The following is a 19624-nucleotide window of genomic DNA, read 5'->3' as shown; positions in this document are numbered from 1 at the left end:
CGCATATGACGTTAGCGCGGCTCGCTTTTCACAGTCCGGCCGATTGGGTTCCAATTTTGGCGTTCGCTCGGAGGCCGGAGAGCCTCGGCCGGCCAGCCGGCTGACGTCCAGAGGCGTCCTCAGTGGAAGTTAACGCTAATCTGCCGCTAGCTCGATGCTAACGCAGCAAGCTGTCTTTAGCATCACACGTGCTAAAGAAGAAGAAGAATAAACAACCCTAATGTGGATGTAAATGTTGTATATTGGAATAAAATAGGAGTTTAAAAGTCCGCGTCCACAAGCCTGGCCGCTCGCCGAGCATGACGACACCAGACTCCATGCAGAAAAGTGCCCATAAAAAGTGTTAGCGTCTCATAAGGCGATACGTTCAATATCACAACATTTTTGATCAGAAAGGGATGGAACAGAATACCGTTCTTCAGTTCGGCATCATTCTGAAACCGTTTTTTCTTTAGTTTTTTCTTCTTCTTATACGTGATCAGAATTTATACTGTGATTTGTTGTGTGACTTTTTGGGTTATTGGGTTCATTTCAATAAATACTTGCAGGTGAAACGTTTGATTTTCTGCTTATCTTTTTAAAATTACTAAAACAATTAATTTTTTCTATTTTTTATAGATGGTTTTCAAACATGAACTATTTTGGAAAATTCAAGCACCAAAGCCAGTTTTGACTGAGCAACATGAAATTTGCTAGGGCAGTCTAGTGAAGGTGTACCAAAAAAGTCTCAAGAAGCCGAACCGGTGTCGGTACCAGATGTGATCGGGCTGCGAGATTGTTTCGGGGTCACCTTCAGATGACAACACGCTACAGGCTTGGCTGGAAATTGTCCGTTTACAATTGTTTAATAAAGTTATATGACAAACATTTACGGTAAAACATTGCAAAGAAATGATTAAAGATGTCATTGAAATAACAAAATGTATGGACTAAATTTGTAAAAACGTGAATATAAAAGCAGGATACTTAAAGATTGAAGAAATAATTAGAAGCGTCTTCGCGCTTGCCGGTGACGTCACTACTGCAGCGCTAACGAATGCGCGATTTACTTTGGTTTCTTTTTTAGCTGTTCACAATCACAATACATCACAAAAACAGTCTTAATAATAGGAACAATTAACAATCTAAACTCACAATATTTGTCACATCTCAGGCAATTATTTTGTGTATTTGTCATTTATTCAATCTACTTTATTATTAATTCAATATATCTTGCGTTTATATTCTTAGGTTTGTTTACGTTTTTACAATTTCAGTCTGTACATTTTGTTGTTTAAATGACATCTTTAATTGTTTCTTTCCAATGTTTGCCGTCAACTGGATCATTTCCGGCCAGTCTTGTAGCGTAACGTGTTCGTTAGGCGACCCCGATATGATCTGGCAGCCCGATCGCATCTGGTACTGACACCGGAAATGAGACAGGAAGTCTGGGTTGTGGAATTTTCAGTAGTTAGGCGAGATGAATAAAACGGTGTGGAAAAACAATTTGTCTTTTGGGATTTTGTATATTTGAAGCTTCAAAAAGACACAAGTCTTACAGAGCAATCTACAAGAAGAAATGATCTGTGAGAATCGAGTTCTTTATGCTGCCTGCTCAGGGTTTTTTGGGAGGAGAAAGCGAGGTCAGCGAGACAGGACAGCAAGCAGTTTGTCTCCAGCAGGCTTATCAGTCACGGCCACTTCCATATTGCTTCATGTACCAGAAATGAAAAGCCCATTGTTAAAGAACACACAGGTGTCCACAACGGGAAAAACAAAACATCTGCTATTTTGTTTTAACTCTTTGACTGCCAAAAACGTTAAATAACGTTTAGTAAAATCCTATGGAGGAGTGCCAAAGACGTTAAAAGACGTTTTTTTCAAAACAGAGGTGGAACTAACCATTTTCTATTGTTGATTACTCAAAAACGGAATAAGGTAGAAACAAACTTTTTTTTCTGATGAAAGATGAGAGTCCAATCTTTCATTTGGTAGTATGTGTGTTTCCATAGTCCAAACACATAATTTTCTGTGGACCTTGAAAGATCAGTCAAAAATGCTTTAATCGGCTGGCACCCACGGCATCCCTTTTCTGAAAACGTCTGGCAGTCAAAGAGTTAACGGTTGGACATTTCCAGAGGTCCTTCAAATTCTCGAAAAATTCCGTCCACAGAGCCAGTTTGACTTTGCAAAATTAAATTTGGTAGGCCGGTCTTTCTTGTGTAGAACTATGAAAAAGTCTCAAGAAGCCATGCTGGAAATGAAACAGGAAGTTTGCTATTTTGGTCCAAAGTGGGAATTAGATGCTCATTTTGGACATTTCCAGAGCTCCTTCATATTATTTGAAAATTAAGCCTCTGGAGCTAGTTTGAGTTAGCTCTTAAATAGTCAAGTCTTAAAAAGCCATGCTAGAAAAGACACAGGAAGTCTGACATTCTGGTTCCAAAGGGAATCTTCATACCTTAACTTGAGAACTATTTTTGAAAATTCTGCCTCGCCCCAAAGCCAGTTTGCCGTACAAACATGATATTTGGTAGACTATCAGTTGAAGTCTAATCAGTTTGGTTTTGTTCTAAAACTATAGTTCTTTTGTTTTTGATCAAAAGTCATCTATCCCTCTGTCTGTCTCCCTGATCAGTAATTGAACTACAAGGTGATGTTGACTTTGTCGTTATTGTTGACTTCCTTGTCTCCTGGTTTCTTGGTGTCCAAACTACCTTGTCAATTCCCTTCTCTACCCGCCTCCTTATTCCCTGGTTTCCCTGCCCCCTATTTTTTCATTCCCTTGCTTCTTTGACGCCTCGTTTCCGTGTCTCCTAACCTTCTTGTCACCTCCTTGTTTCCTTATTCAACTGAATAGTGTTTTTTTTCTATTGCACAGACACTTTGAGGACATCCAAGTCCACGCAAAAACTCCAAACTTGCTCAATTTTGTCCTGCAGAGATGTGGCAGGAGGCGAGCTGGGCGGTCTTGGTCCTGATGCTGGTCCGGACAACCGCGGAGGCGCTGTCAGCCGGAGCCGTCTCGGTTGGGCCCGATTGCGCCGTCCGCATGCCGTCGGCAGTGGTCGACGCGCAGCTGGCTGAGCGGAACCAGAAGAGACACCTGGAGGCGCTTTTCAACAGGTCGGCACCTCCCGCATTTTGTGTTTGAAAACATGCAAAAAGCAATCCAATGTACACAACTGGGTGGCAACACGTGCTCAAGAGTTTAGCAACAAGAGCGCTCGTGTTGGTGAAAAATCCAAAAGTTATTTGTGAAATTAGACAAATAGAAAATTGTCCTTAACTCTTTCACTGCCATTGACGTTTAAAGACGTCAAGTAAAAACCTACGGAGGGCTGCCAATGACGTCAAAAGACGTCATCCAATTTTTTTTTTTTTTGAAACGGGTGGAGGGAAGCCTTCCGCATCTGTTGTGAAATTTTCCTGCAGGTCTGTTGTGCCTAAGGACTATTTTTGGCCCCTAGAGGGCAGCGATGACTGTCTTTTGACAAGATCAGGTGGGCGTCAGTAGAGGCGGAGCTAGAGTGTCGAGCAGGAGATCAGAATGGAAAACAAAGGAAAAATGGCGACCGGTTGCGAGCAGCTCACGCCCGAGCCGTTTTTTTCAAAGACCAAAAGCATCGACCAACGCTAAAAGAGCACATTGATGACGACGATGATCATCATCGATGATGATGATGGTGAATCCGAGCTTGACGGCGAAATTGGAAGCGCTGACGCGGCGGCTATGACGGCGTCATAACGCGGAGCACAACCGAGCACGCACAGGCGGACGTTCGATCGGACGACGGAGAGTGCCCCGAGTCCGATGCATATTCATCGGAGAAGTGTGTACAGTTTGCTACTTGCTTTTTATTCCCCGGAAAAAAAGGCCGTCAAGAAAGTGTAACGTTTGCACGCAAAACGGACAAAGTGAAAGTGAAACTATAATCTGTTGTGCGAGTCCAGCGGCGTCTCCTTGCACGCAGGAGAGCGTTACAAAAGGAAAAACTGTATTTGAAACATCCACATAATTGTAAGTAGTACCACAGTTGCACACATTTGTAAATAGTTTGCGAAATTGTTTTGTCAAATTGTTACACTGTTGAATGGAAATAAACGTATTTTGCAAACTAAAAAAAACGTTTTCATTGTTGGTGAAAGCGTTTTACAGAAGTAAAGCACTATTTAGGTGTTTGTGGCATCATTCATGGACAAAAAGAAGTGTACAATTCACTAGAGTGCATGAAATAACATCGTTTCACAAAAAGCTCTTTTCCTACGCTTTTTTGTTTCAAAACAGAGCATTTCGGTGAAAGTAACCATTTTCTATTACTGATTACTGAAGAACGGAATAAGGTAGAAACAAACTTTTTTTTCTGATGAAAGATGAGAGTCCAATCTTTCATTTGGTAGTATGTGTGTTTCCATAGTCCAAACACAACATTTTCTGTGGACCTTGAAAGATCAGTCAAAATGCTTAAATCGGCTGGCACTGGCGACATCCCGTTTCTGAAAACGTCTGGCAGTGAAAGAGTTAATTGAATGCAATTTTAAGGGAAAATGCAGTCTTGGGATATATAGGTCCTTCTTTACAATGATCTGTCATTGTTTTTTGGGACGGGGCAAATTTTATGTATCAAAACTACTACTGGTATCGGTATTGGTGGCTACTCTAGAGTTGAGTACTTGTACTGGTAGCCGTCTGGGGGAAAAAATGCTTATAGACGTCCCTATATTTCTTTTACTGTTTCTAATAAAAATAAAAATAAACTACAATAAATTGCAATTCAAGTTTTCTTGTACACTTAAAAAAAAAAGATCTAAGGTAGGCAAGGAGTATTAGCTCCCGTGTAGAGGCGTACTTATGACAGTTTTAGAGACGAATTTACGCTACAGTATTTGTGATTGCAGCAGTGGGGATGGGGTGCGCAAAATATTTTCTTCATTCCGGCCGTATGAATATTTTTAAAAGCCACTAGCGCCGGTGACGTAATGCTTGAAGTACTCCGGCACTGTGCTGGATTTCCGGCGTAAGCGCCACTAGCGCAATTGACACGTCTGGCAAAACACGAAAGGCCAACTTCAAAATAAACCTAAAGTAATACGTGGAGCACAATGCCAATGAACGCGTTTATTTTGAAGTTGTTACCAGAAGCGTTTTTGCCGTCGCGGCGCAACGGATGACTTGGCGCGTCCTGCGGAACGTTGCCGTTGCCTACCGTTCTTATTGCCGGCATAAACTATTGCGAGCAAAGTCAACAAAACAACTTCGTGCAGAAATCACGTTCGGTAGCCAATTAAGGACACTAAAAGAAGACTTAATTTACGCTGACCATTGTATTGCACGGTGTCTTTTGCCAATGTTTAGGGAGTCTACAGTGTTGGCGTGCTAACGGTGCTAGCGGCTGCGGCTATCGGGCGACTTTTCAAAGGCAGTCTAATCGACGTGATGATTTGCACACTTTGACGCTGACAGCCGGACACAGTTGCCGTTGCTAGAGATCAGTTTAATAAACCGAGCTCACTCAATTTGTGCACTTGACGGTCGACAAAATCACAACTGTGGTTGTGACGTCACTTTGTCTCACAGACCAAAAACGACTCAACTCGGAATTTTATTTGATACAAAGTGCTGCTGTACATGCAGTAAAAATCTGTCCTGGAATAAAGAGAGGTAAAACAAAAAGAACACCAAATAAATTAATACTTATCTTAAGCGGGTAAATGAATAAGTCAATAAAATAACACAAGTAGGTAAATAAATTACTAATAAAATACAGCAGGCTCCATAAAACATTGAAACAAAGATGTGTTTTAAGAGTGGGTAGAGAGGGAGGTTGCCTAATATTTAACGGAAGGTCATTCCAAAATCCATGGGGAGAGTTTTGTCGAAAATCTCCTGAAGGAAAATAATGTGCTGTTAAGTGTAAATTTAAGTATTAAAAAAAAAGTTGATTATCTAGAAATGAAAGTTGGTCAATCATTAGTAAGTGGAAATATATTTTTTAATGTCTTCTGTATTGATAATTGTTATTTTACGATGTGAAAACATTCATTTTATCAAATACCTGATTATTCAATAGAATTTTCCGTAGAATATTTGAATACCAAAATATTCGATAGCTGCAGCACATAATGTCAATTCTGTAATCATGTTTTTCTTTTTTTTCATTGTCTAATTATTTTATTCAACTTTTTGTACATTAAAAAATAATTGAGAACTAAATGTGTGACATTTTGTGGCATTCACCAAATAAAGGCAGTCAGTGTGATACATTAAATTTTTCAATAATAAAAATGACGTCTTCTGTACTCAGCCACCGTTCCGCCTATTCAATTAAGTCATTAAAAATAAAATAAAAATCAGGCTTTTGCAAATTAAACTTTGACATGAAAAAAAATGAATATAATCATGTTTTTATCTCTCAATTTTGAAACTTTTTTTTAAAGGTATTTTTTTGGTGGGTATTTTGCCTTTAACTCTTTGACTGCCAAAAACGTTAAATAACGTTTAGTAAAATCATATGGAGGAGTGCCAAAGACGTTAAAAGACGTTTTTTTTTTTCAAAACAGAGGTGAAACTAACCATTTTCTATTGTTGATTACTGAAAAACAGAATAAGGTAGAAACAAACTTTTTTTTCTGATGAAAGATGAGAGTCCAATCTTTCATTTAGTAGTATGTGTGTTTCCATAGTCCAAACACATAATTTTCTGTGGACCTTGAAAGATCAGTCAAAAATGCTTAAATCGGCTGGCACCCACGGCATCCCTTTTCTGAAAACGTCTGGCAGTCAAAGAGTTAATGGATGCAGCACATTAGGAAATGTATGATTGGAATCTGTAACGGAGGCCCACGGGACACACTTTGCCCCCCCCCCCCCCCCGTGCTGTCAAAGTTGAAGCTTGAACTAACTCAGGAGTTAAAACTTTGACAGCACTAAAATCTTGTGACAAGGGCTCACCCGTCTTGTTTCAGGTACGGCGAAAACGGGAGCATCTCCCTGGCGGGCCTGAAGCGGCTCTTGCAGAGCGTAGGCTTGGACCGCATCAGGAGCGTGACGGTGCAGCACCACCATCATCACCATGACGCAGAAAGGCAGCAGACCCCCGACACCCCCAAAGAAAGGCAAAAGCGCAGCGTGGACGACCTGCTCAACGACGGCGGATCGGTCAGCCCGAGTCAAATGCACACGGCGGGAAACCACACGCATGATGAAAGCCATCACCATGACGACCACGACCATCACCATGACGACCACGACCATCACCACGACGACCATCAGCATGTTGAGGTGCAATTTGGAGGGGGTCCGCAAATTAATTTGCCAACATGTGGGGTGGGTCATATTTGGAGGTGCCACAATTTAATTGATTCATGATTTGATCATCAGTAAACAAATAAAAACCAATAAGCGGTCAATGTATTGCGAACGACAAACAACATGCTGCAAATATTATTCATCAATGTGGGTTTGGGCGCATTTTCTGCAATCACAATTTGAAACTAGAAAAATTCCCGCGGAAATTTTGAATGGGACTGCTGACTCGTTGGTAATGAGCTGAACAGTTTCAAATTTAAACGACTGGAATCGGTCAAGAAATGTGGAAGTTAACTATAATCAACATCAACTAAAAGTATCTTACTGTCCCTTTAAGAAACATGCACATTCACGCACGCACATTTGACTTGGAGACGTCACGCGCCCCACATTCCATTGAGATTGCGTGAGAGAAGCACCCCTTGAACAAAAGCCTCTCACGACTTAACGGTTGAAGATACAGATTCAAGAAATGGCTCGTTAGAACGGCAAGGGTTTGGGGAACACGAGCATGTTCTCATTTTCTTAATCGGATAAAAAATGACCAAATGAGAGCAGGTTGAAAACTTATGATTTATCAGAAATGGAGAGAGGAAGGCGCCTGAAATTAACATGGCAGAGATAGGCGAGTTGGTCCGACTTGTCCGAGCTTAAAAGGAAAATAAAGGTACTAAATGACACCTTAGCCAAATAAAAGTTAGTTTGTCTGAAAGAAGACACTCGTGACTACAAAATGTGAGAATTTGACGTCTAGTGACAAAAGATTGTGTCCATGGTGACGAGTTGAAGTGAAATTTTTTCAAATACATTATTTGGTTCCCGGCACTGGATGGCTAATTAGCCAACAGAGTGTGCGAGAAAGCTAATTCAGTCACTGTCTTTGAACCCGCACAGGGGGGGGAGCTTTCATTCCTTAAAAAAGATTTCGACACTGAGCTAAAGATGGGAAAAATTCCTACAAAATGAGCTAATATTCGTATCGGTCGGATAACGTATGCGCGCGCAGCGTGTCTTGGAAAAAGGTGCTTGATGTGTGATCTTCTCTTCCCTTTTCCCATTCATTCCCAATGGGGAGTTAATTTGGGAGTTTTTTGGGAATAGCGTCGCCATGGTAACTGGGAATTCTTAGAAAAATAATAGCCTAGCGAGTCAGATCGAGCCGCATCGTTTGATACCTCATTTGTGCCGGTGCGATGTACGGTACGGGCCACATTTTAGCGGAAAAATCGCTGGAATAATAAATAAATAAATAAAAAATAAACCACTGTCCTAGGTAGAATAACAATATGTGCCTGCTTGCTTCGCAAGCAGTCCCATAATAAGCCCATTTTTCTAGGAATAGTAATATGTGTTGCTTGCTGTGCTACGCAAAGCAGTCCCATAATAATTTTTTATTTTTTTTTTTAAATAGGAAAGGGATCTAAATCATCATTCTTTTTAAATTAGATTAGTTGACACATTAATTTATTATTAAAATAATCTTTATAGAACACTTTTGCAGGGTTTCTGCGGATCATTCCAAAGTATTAAAACTCATTAAATGGATTTTGCTTGAATGAATGCCCTAAATGGGACTAAAAAGTATTAAATACAGAGGCATTCAAACTGAAAGGATCTTTGTGCAGTTTGTCACTTTTTGACTCACGACTGCCACCTCTGGCCCAAAGCGTAACTGCAACAAGTGTATCAGGCTGGTTCATGGTGCGTGTGTGAGTGTGTGCATGACCTTATAGCGACTTGACTTCCGTAGTTGCCGCCGCTGCCGCAACCGCCATGTCCCGGTAGGACGTACGCTTCGGGAGATACGATGATTTCAGGATTTCAAAGACCTTCAGGAGACCGATGATTTTCAAAATGATCATTTCAGCTTCTCAATGTAAACAAGCTTGTTTGAGCAACTGGCTCAAGCCAGCGTTAGTTGTCTGTTAAAATAGATTCATTCGATTAAATATCACGATTCTTAGGTCACTATTCGATTTCTATCCCGATACACATCTATAAATTGATTACTGCGATATTTATTTATCTATTTATCTTTTACTCAAATTTAGAAAATACTGATCAGTAAACTTGTCAATTTGTTTGAAAATGTATTTATTTATGTGAAACGTCTAACTGTGAACCACGCTATTTAATAAACAGGTTGAAGTCTGTTGCATGTTTGAACAGCACTGAAATTCAATATTAAGGCTTAACATTCTTTCATGCTTAAAGCGTGAATCCTAACACTAAGTAAGACGTTTGTTGAATATTTCCATCAAAAATTGATGCTTAAACATCGTTTCGGCCGCATAGTGAATCGATTCAAGAGTTGTGCATTGTAATATCGCGATAGATTGACGAATCCATTTTTTTTAAACCCCTAAGATCAATTAATTAAAAATCCTGTAATTAATTAGATTAATTAATTAATTATTATATAATAAAATTTCTCTGAATTTGAAAAGAAGACTACTATTTCTGTCAACATGAAACACTATAGCCACCTAGTGGCAGAAAAATTACTTCAACACAAATCTATGACGCAATGTACTTTTCACACTCCTTTCATGTATACATGCATGTATGTGTGTATATATGTATACATGCATGTATGTGTGTATATATATATATATATATATATATATATATATATATATATATAGTTTTCTTCAAATAACTTTATGAATGAAATTACTGAAAGATACAAACGTGTTTGTTAACTGTTTTTGTCCACTTTTATGTTGACAAGTGTATATGAAAAACTTGAAAACAATATTTGATTGTACATTTACAGCAGATATAAAGTGCAATTAATCGCGAGTTAACTATGAGAATTATGCGATTAAATAATTGAATCGACTAACAGCCCTGATTTGAACAGTGTATGTATTGTAATTGTATGAATGTGTGTGCGCGCGTGCAGTGCAATGTCATTTGAAGTCAAGTTGCATTCAAAAGAATGACATTAGATTTGCTGATGCCTGCACAACTCCTGACCCACGTATCGATTAAAAAAAAAAGAAAAAGCCAAGAGTCAATCTGTGACTCCTCCTCGCCTTGTCGTCGCTTTAGGCTAATGAAACCCTCTGATACGAAAGGCGGCTTTTTCGAGCCAACAAAATGCAACGTTGCTTTCAAAATGGGTGAATGTGAAGCTTGTGTCAAATGAAATCATTTTTTGCCCCCCTCTAAAGAATTTTGAATCTTTTTTTTTTGTGTGCATCATCAGTGTGAGAACGCGTCCAGCATCTTGTGGTCGCACGGGATGACGCAGGAGGGCAGCGTGAGCCCGAGCGACTTGGCCTTACTTTGCCCGGCGCTCCTGCACCAGATTGACGCCGGCGCCTGCGTCCGGCACCAGGATGACGGTGAGCTTGGCATCAGGGCTTCCGCGCACTAAGCAATCACCACGTTTTGCATGTTAAGCCCCACAAAGCTATAACAATCATGACGTTGCTTCTGCAGCCAAAATGGAATTCATTTGAAGGCGTTTAACGCATCTTAACCAGGCTTGCCTAAAATGGTGCTGAGAAACGTCTCCTGCGGATGAGTTGGTGGAGAAACAAAAGAAAAAAGCACGTTCACATGAAGGCAACGTTATCAGGCCACATTGACGAAGTTGAAAACCCTCGGGAGCATTTTGGCAACCGGGAGTGAAATGAGTTTTTCTTTTCCCGCCTCTTGTCCCCGATGCCGTCATGTGAAGGAAGTTGGAAACACATTCAACTAACTTCAAAATAAAACTTAGCAAATAAATGCAATAGACTTAGACTGAGGTCATTTTGCAAAAAAATTGGATGCCACATATACGAAAGTGAGCCAGGTCGGATATGAAAAAATTGGATTTGGGCCGTTCACAATGACATAAGAAAGTCCGATATTGGTCACATTTGGGCAAAAAAAAAATCCCATCTAGGCTGATTTGCCTGCCGTGTGAACGTAGCCTTACTTTGAAGTTGGCCCGCACGGTGGCGTGATGGCGAGCTTGACCGAGCTTAAAACGAGTTTCCACATTTTGGGTGACCTTATTATAATTATTATATTTTTTTTTGCAACCAACATCAACACACCATCCCAAAATCATATTCAATCGCTAATTTAGGATGCTAAGAAAGCGCTAGTTAATTGCGCTGTCGTAAAATGCAGTCGCCGATGTTACTGCTTAGTGGCTAGCTGTTAGCATTAGCAAGGAGTGGCTGGCTGGCAACGGGTCACAGCGGTTCCCGCTGCGACTTGGCTTGCTTTCTTGACTCCTTTGCCAATATTGGACCGCGGCTACTTTGTCATTCACTCTTCATGTGTAAAGGAAGGGAGTGCCTTCATTTGCGCTTTGAGCTGTTTTTCATTCTTAAAAAAAAAAAGGTAAATAGTCTGTCTTCATTTATTTAAAAACAACAACAATTCAGCTCAAAATGTCAAAGATGGCCGTTTAGATTTTAGGGACACAACTTAAAGCCATTAAAACCTTGTTATTGTATACATGCACAAATCAGATTGCATTTAAAATCCCATTTTGAGGTGATTTTTTAAAATTATATATAATATCGTTTTTTGATTTTGATTGGATTTGCCTATTGAATGTATAAACATATAAAAAAGTAGCAGAAAAAAAGAATAAAGATTTAAAGAAGAGGAAAACACTTTATACAAACATTATTAATAGTTACGGTTCAAAAGGGAGTCGGAAGAAGTTGAAAACTGATCTCGTCCCTCCCCTTATTCGTTGCATGTTTTGACTTTTTTTTTTTTTTTTTGGTTTATGGTTTTATTGAACATATAAACACAAAACGCATTACAAGTTTAAAATATAAATGGAAGTAAAAAAGAAAAACAAGAATAGGAAGAAAGAAAAGAGTTTATATGTTCAAAAGCGGAAGGAAGAAGCTAAAAACGTATCTAGTCCGACCCCTTATTGGTTTTATGTTAATACAATAATAAGGTCATGCATTTCCACAAAAGAAAAATGTATAAACCTAGTCATATATAAAGTGCACTTTAATATACGCACATTTGCCAGCGACAAATGGACATGAAATTCATAGGCATAAACCATAATACATTTAGAAATCATATCTTCATACTCACATATACAATTTTCATTACACTCGTACCGAGACATCTTAAAAAAAAATACAGCATATATACAATTTTAACAGCTCATTTCTGATTTAAGTCAATTTTTTTAAGTTTGCTTTTAAACAATTTTTTTTAATTCAGCAAATAATGGAACTCCACAATATTTGTTCTTGTTTTTTTTGTACCTCTTTTGACTCAAATTATTTTATTTTTTTATTTAATGCGCAAAAGTGTTTTACAAAATAAATGAAGACAAAGTTCTATTTGTCTTGTTTTTTGTTTTGTTTTGCAAATCTAAAAAATGATTCAGACTCTAACTCAAATCCAAGAACTGATCCTTGCGGTACTCCAGAGTTAATGTCGCATACTTGGGATTTTGCATTATTTATCTGAACTAATTGTGACAGTTGGTGTGATATTTTTATTTTTTTTTCCTATATTCTGAAAGTTGCCACATTACAAAATGTGAATTAATTCCACAGCATTTCAATCCAGCTTTTCAGTCTTCGTTGTCCTCCATTTGATCGGAAATGTCGTCGTGTCGTAAACGTCACTGTTTGTCTCCCTTCAGAGCATCCTGACCACGATCACGGCGAGGACCGCGGCGACGGCAGCAGAAGTATCACAGCAGGTAACTGTCAGGAAAGTCCACTTTGAAGACTTGCGACTGATTTGCGTGTGTCCGGCGGGCGCCAGCGTGGGTGGGCGGCTTCCTGTCCATCACCGTCATCAGCCTGCTGTCGCTTCTGGGCGTGGTGCTCATGCCGCTCATGAACAAAGTCTTCTTCAAGTTCCTGCTCAGCTTCCTGGTGGCGCTGGCCGTGGGCACGCTCAGCGGCGACGCCTTCCTGCACCTCATCCCCCACGTGAGCACGCACGCACGCACGCACGCACGCACGCACGCCACCCTGCTTTTGCATGGCCGGCCGCGGGAATTCTTGGATTTGGACTTTTCTGAAGCTATCGGTAATTGTGATCGGTTGCACTCTTGTGACCGTTTTACGATCAGGAGCTAGAAATGTGAAATTAGATGGGAAAAAAATTGCCATTCATTTCATGCAGTTTTAAGAAGAAGAAAAAAATGCTACAATGGAATTTATAGGTCGTTTCGGTCAACAAAACCAGCATTTTTTTTCTAAAGACAATACTGTTTCATTTTAGAATATTTAGAAACATATACCATGTTAAATAAATGAATGAACGTTAACATTCTTCTTCTGTTTAAAGTTTTCTTAGAAAGTCACAATGTCCCATCACTGGTGAGCTATTTTTAGAACACACCCGTGAGCTATTCATGTTGACTTTGGAGAAAACTTGTACGTACATGGCTGCTCTCAAACAGGATTTGCATATAGTGGACAAATTATTTATTTATATATTTATTTTTGTTATATAGTAGATAAGTATGGAGGACCAAAACTGCCAAAAATAAATAAATGACTAAAAGTGAAAATAAAAACGGATATAAAAAATACAATTCAAAAATTATATACAAAAACTAAATACAAAGGGAGATAAAAACAACAAAATATATATCATAAATAAACAAATAAAAGTAAAAATAAAAACGAGATTCAAAAAATAATAATAAATATAAAAATATGTGTTGAAATAAATACAAAAATAAATATATAAATAGAGCTGAATATCAATCAATGAATAAAAACGCTCTGCTCTCACATTTATTTATTTCATGATGCGGATGCTCTGCCAGGATGAAATGTTATTCAAATGAGGAGGCGGTCCTAAGCGTGTCTTGGGTTGGACTCCGCCTTAACTTGCGACTTGAGTTGCTGGACAACGAGTGGAGGTGACAGTGGACAAGATAGTCGTCCGTTGCTGGAGCTCGCCAATGCAAGCCGGCGAGACTTCCTTGTTGGCTGACCCGCTCACTCCACCAATGAAAGGCAGTTTGCAACGGGGAGTCCAACCCTAGCGTGTACCAAGACACGCCCCCTCATTTGAATAACATTGCGTCTGCAGCATAAAATAAATAAATGTGAGAGCAGAGCATTTTTGTTTATTGATTGATATTTAATTCTATTTATGTATTTCAACATTTCATTTTACATTTATTTTTTGAATCTTGTTTTTTTTTTTACTTTTATTTATTTAAGTATATATATATTTTTTGTTGTTTTTATTTCCATTTATATAATTTTTTTGTATTTAATTTTTGAATTCAATTTTTTATACAGTATCTGTTTTTATTTTCACTTTTATTTATTTATATATATATTTTTTGTTGTTTTTATTTCCATTTATATAATTTTTTTTGTATTTAATTTTTGAATTCAATTTTTTATACAGTATCTGTTTTTATTTTCACTTTTATTTATTTATTTATTGTTAATTTTGGTCCTCCATAGACGGGAGTGACCGCTAACGGTGGTTTGTTTTTCCCGCGCAGTCTCAGGCGGGCCACCAGCATTCCGGGCATGACGCGCACGGCGGCGGCGACGACCTGGACGACCTGGACGGCATGTGGAAGGGTCTGACGGCCCTGGGCGGCGTCTACTTGATGTTTCTCATCGAGCACTTCCTGACGCTGGGAAAAATGTACAAGGATAGGAAGAAGAAGGTGAGGCAGGACAAAAAAGCTCAATTGCGGCTCCCTTCGCACGGGACGGTCCGAGCAGGTTTTCGCCATCAAGTGTGAAAGGTACAGATGAAGGAAGGGGGCTTGAAATGGACTCCTGCAATTGCTGACTGGAGGAGCTAAAATAAGAACTAGGAAGTCTCGATATGCTCGATCAGGGCTCAGCAACCTTTACTGTCAAAAGAGACATTTTAGGCCAAATAAATAACAAAAAATCTGTTTGGAGATGTAAAACTTTTGAACATTGTAATGAATGAAACATATGGTACTTTTTTGCCTATCTTCCTATTTTTTAAAATATTTTTTCAGCTTTTTTGCTATAAATTTTCTGATGTTTTTGGGGCAATTTTATGGTAATCCTTGGCATTTTTTGTTTTGTTTTTGGACATTTCATTTTATAGTTACTTTTTGAACCTTTTTCCTTTCCGCCTTTTTTTTTTTTAATAATGAATTTTCTGATTTTTGGGGGGCAATTCCAAAGACATTATATGGTCATTTTCTGCCTTTCTTCTTTTGCTTTTGGACATTTTATTTTTGGAAAGCTTTCTTTTCTGCCTTAAAAAAAGATAAATTTTCTGAAAATTTTGTGCATATGTTGATCCTTATGTTATGATCACTTTTGGACATTTTTAGGTATTTTTTCTTAAAGTATTTCATCTACCTTTTGGCACTTTTTCCAACAATTTACAGATTTGGACTGACATTTTTTGAACATTTAATTCTTCTTTTTTTTTTTTCTTAATTGGTAATTCATTCATATAATATTTTCTCTTAACTCTTTGACTGCCAGACGTTTTCAGAAAAGGGATGCCGTGGGTGCCAGCCGATTTAAGCATTTTGACTGATCTTTCAAGGACCACAGAAAATGATGTGTTTGGACTATGGAAACACACATACTACCAAATGAAAGATTGGACTCTCATCTTTCATCAGAAAAAAAAGTTTGTTTCTACCTTATTCCGTTTTTCAGTAATAAACAATAGAAAATGGTTACTTTCACCTCTGTTTTGAAACAAACGTCTTTTAACGTCTTTGGCACTCCCCCCTAGGATTTTACTAAACGTTATTTAATGTTTTTGGCAGTCAAAGAGTTAAAAAAATGAATAGGTATGTAAAAAAAAATCCCTACTAATTTGTACTAATGATTTTCGAGATCCACAGGAGAGAGAGAGAGTCCAGAGCCGCAGGTTGCATACCCCTGCGCGAGAAGACCCCCCCCCCCCCATCAGTAATAGCGTGTAAGGGGTGGCATGCACTTGTCTCGCCTGAGGCGCTGACGTCACCACATACCTTAATGATCCAAATGCTTAAAGCGGCGCGCGTGACCAGGCACAGGAATGTCCCGCTTCGCTCTCGTTTTTGCTGAAGGCGCTCGCCACGGCCCCAGAGTGACGCCGCCGCGCCATCGTAACGATCTCAAGCCGGAAAGCAGCAATGGCTGTGTGCCTCCTTCAGCGTGAAAGGGGCTTGACGATTTTGTTTGTTGTGTGCAGGAGCAGAAGAACAAGAGCAAGCTGGAAAAGCCGCCCCCCCCGATGGACAGCTCGCTGAAGGCGAGCGAGGGTGAGTCCACGTGACGAAATAAAATGATTGGCCAAGTATATAAAAACACACAAGCAATTTGCCTTAAAAGTCACAACCTGTCCAAGAAACATGACAAATATCAATGACATATTAGGGACACGTATAATTATTATTATTTTTTAAGGTGGGGGCAATATTCTGAGAAAAAAACTTGCCAATGTGCCACTTTATAAAGCGGCACATTTGTGACTTTGCAAACTGGCAAGTTTTTGAGAGAAAAAACTCCGAAACTTATGACAAATCCACGTAGCGTAGCTTTAGTCTAATTTGAGGATTGGTTGGTGGTTAGTAAGACACTGTTTATAAAATGAAAAGGCAGGATGGAGACGGATTCATTCTTAATTGAAACTTTACTGATCTTACACGGCAGCTAGAACGACAACACTTCCTGATCCCCGATCAGCTGACTAACACCAACCAATCAGACGCTAGCATACTTTAGGTCAATGCAAGTGAATGCCGGAGAGCAGCAGATTTATAAATAATTCTGGAAACGCACAAGTAAATATACATCTGAACAAATGAACTTCAATGCTTGATGGTCCGGGTTTGGACCTTCGTAAAGCCAGGCTTTTTTTTTTTTTTTTTTTTCTTTGTCGCTGGCCGTATCCAACGCTTCAAAGTGCAAATGCTTAACATGATATGGTTGAAGCCATTTCTATCTCCTTATTTGAAAACCCGTCCCAAAAGTATTGGCAAAAACATCCCAGTAGTTCGCTGCGTGTATTTCTCGTAAGTTTCTTTTTGAGTTTTTTTTTCTCATGAATCTGCCACTTCATAAACTCGCAAATTTACCTATTTATAAAGTTGCACATTTACAAGGTTTTTTTTCTCTCGCAAATTTGCGACTTTATAAAATGGCAAATTTGCAAGTTTTTTACTCTGAACATTGCCCCCACCTTCTAAATGTTTTAAAATAAATAAATAACTATATATATATACATACACATATACGTTGGCCTAATACAATTTTGTGGTCCCACAGACGCGGAGCCCAACGGCGCCGGGGTGTTTGCCGAGCGCCCGGACGAGGACGGCGTGGCGGAGGAGGAGCAGGTGATGCTGACGGAGACGCCGTCGGAGGCGGCGGCTCAGGGCTACACGGCGGAAGACTGCGAGAACAAATGCCACTCGCACTTCCACGACACGGTGGGCCCGGCGGACAGCCTGCACCACCACCACCACGACTACCACCACATCCTCCACCACCACCACTCGCAGAACCACCACCCGCACAGCCACACCCACTCGTACCCGCAGCACCACTTCCAGCAAGCCGGCGTGGCCACGCTGGCCTGGATGGTCATCATGGGCGACGGTCTGCACAACTTCAGCGACGGCCTGGCCATCGGTGAGCGACCGCTCCAAAAAACATGAAAAAAAGTCACGTCCCATTAGTCGACTTTCAAAATAGTTTGACTCCAATTTTCTGCCTCGAAACTCCGGCGGAACCATATTTGGGCCGTCCATGTTTCATACACTGACTTTTTTTTTTGCAGACGTTCAGCAGTATCGAATGCCGGCTGTGATCTTGAATATCTTGATATCTTCTGTTAGAGCACCATCTAGTGGCCAAATTGTGGATGTTAATTGTCTGCTTAAAAAACGCGCACTAACTTATTACTTCGATAATTCCACGTCGATGAATCGATGGTGGATCGTCGGGGCTTGCCATCATTCCGGGAGAATTCAACCGCTGGACATTGAAACTTCGCGTTCCAAGTTGCGAGAAGCATTGGAAAGCGCTAAAAAAAATTTCCCCGCTCCGTTTCGAGGCAGAACTTGTATTTTTTTTGGTCAACTTTGCCAAAATTCTTGTCCAGCCATAATAATATTGTACCAAACTGAAAGTCTGCTGACCCCTCGATTAGAGTGACGTGTAACAAATAATGAAAGCAGCGTTACTTGCGTACATAAAATGAAAGTGATCAACAATGGCCGACGTTCGAAGGGCCGTCATCGGCAGTCAAGATTTTGCGGTACGTTGAGCGATTGATTGTTTGATTGATTGACAGGCGCCGCGTTCAGCGAGGGTCTGTCCAGTGGCCTAAGCACGTCGGTGGCCGTCTTCTGCCACGAGCTTCCTCACGAGTTAGGTAAGTGTGACCCCGCCCACCGCCACGCCCGCCCCGGCGGCCACGTCCGTTCGCCGTCCGTCCGACTGACGCTTGCGTCCGTCTGCGTCAGGCGACTTTGCGGTGCTGCTGAAGGCGGGCATGACGGTGCGGCAAGCCGCCCTCTACAACCTGCTGTCGGCCACCACGGCCTACCTGGGCATGGCGACGGGCATCCTCATCGGCCATTACGCCGACAACATCTGCATGTGGATCTTCGCCCTCACCGCCGGCCTCTTCATGTACGTGGCGCTCGTCGACATGGTGAGTGGCCGGCGCTCCAAAATCAGCCGTTGACAGCTGCCCCGGACATGTGACGCCGTCGGCTGGCCTCTTCGCAGGCCCGCACGCGCGCACGCGTGCGTGCGCGTGTGTCACTAGCAGCCGCTGAGCTACGCAACAAGCGTGCTAAACTTGTTTTAACAAGTGCGTGCGTGCGTGCGTGCGTGTCACTAGCAGCCGCCCAAAACACGGTAACGGTGCGCCATGCTTTTAAAGTGCAAGTCAACCTTTAACATTTCTTGTCAAAAATATGTCAAATGTGACCTGACTAGTCTAAACATGACATTCTGATTAATATCATATTTGTCAAATATGAGTTTGTATCCACCTCAGGGGGCGGCCATTTTGTCAGTTGCTGTCGAGTGAAGATGACATCACAGTTGCTCAGGTCTTAGGTAACAACACATCACAGCTGAGCTGTGATTGGTCGTTGCCTGAGCAACTGTGATGTCATCTTCAGTCCACAGCAAGTGGCAAAATGGCCGCCCCCTCAGATGGAGAAACAAAAATAGCTGAATTTTGCTGCTTAATTGTATTCCACGAATGGAATATTAATCAGAATGTCTTCCTGCATAGAACATATTGTTGGCAAAAATATTTGGGGGGGGGGGGGGTTCGACTTTCCATTTAAGTATTTAAGAAAAAAAAGTGCGTGTTTGAGTGTGCGTATGTGTGTCACTTGTAGCTGCTGACCTTAAA

General features: G+C 40.5%; 1 protein-coding gene across 1 annotated transcript in view; it reads left to right on the top strand.

Annotated features, from left to right (window-relative positions):
• slc39a6 (solute carrier family 39 member 6) overlaps positions 1-19624 on the top strand; it is a 29419-nt gene that overhangs the window by 6288 nt on the left and 3507 nt on the right. The window contains exons 3-12 of the mRNA XM_077555525.1: positions 2922-3105; positions 6946-7261; positions 10500-10638; positions 12918-12977; positions 13043-13212; positions 14757-14927; positions 16439-16508; positions 17515-17880; positions 18545-18625; positions 18717-18907. Of these exons, the coding sequence (XP_077411651.1) occupies positions 2924-3105; positions 6946-7261; positions 10500-10638; positions 12918-12977; positions 13043-13212; positions 14757-14927; positions 16439-16508; positions 17515-17880; positions 18545-18625; positions 18717-18907 (1746 nt within the window). The 5' untranslated portion in view covers positions 2922-2923. The remainder of the gene's footprint in view (positions 1-2921; positions 3106-6945; positions 7262-10499; positions 10639-12917; positions 12978-13042; positions 13213-14756; positions 14928-16438; positions 16509-17514; positions 17881-18544; positions 18626-18716; positions 18908-19624) is intronic.

Source organism: Vanacampus margaritifer, chromosome 2, assembly GCF_051991255.1.
Source record: "Vanacampus margaritifer isolate UIUO_Vmar chromosome 2, RoL_Vmar_1.0, whole genome shotgun sequence".
NCBI lineage: Eukaryota > Metazoa > Chordata > Actinopteri > Syngnathiformes > Syngnathidae > Vanacampus > Vanacampus margaritifer.
Note: the sequence above shows the minus strand (reverse complement) of the source record. Positions and strands in the feature narration are given on the sequence as shown.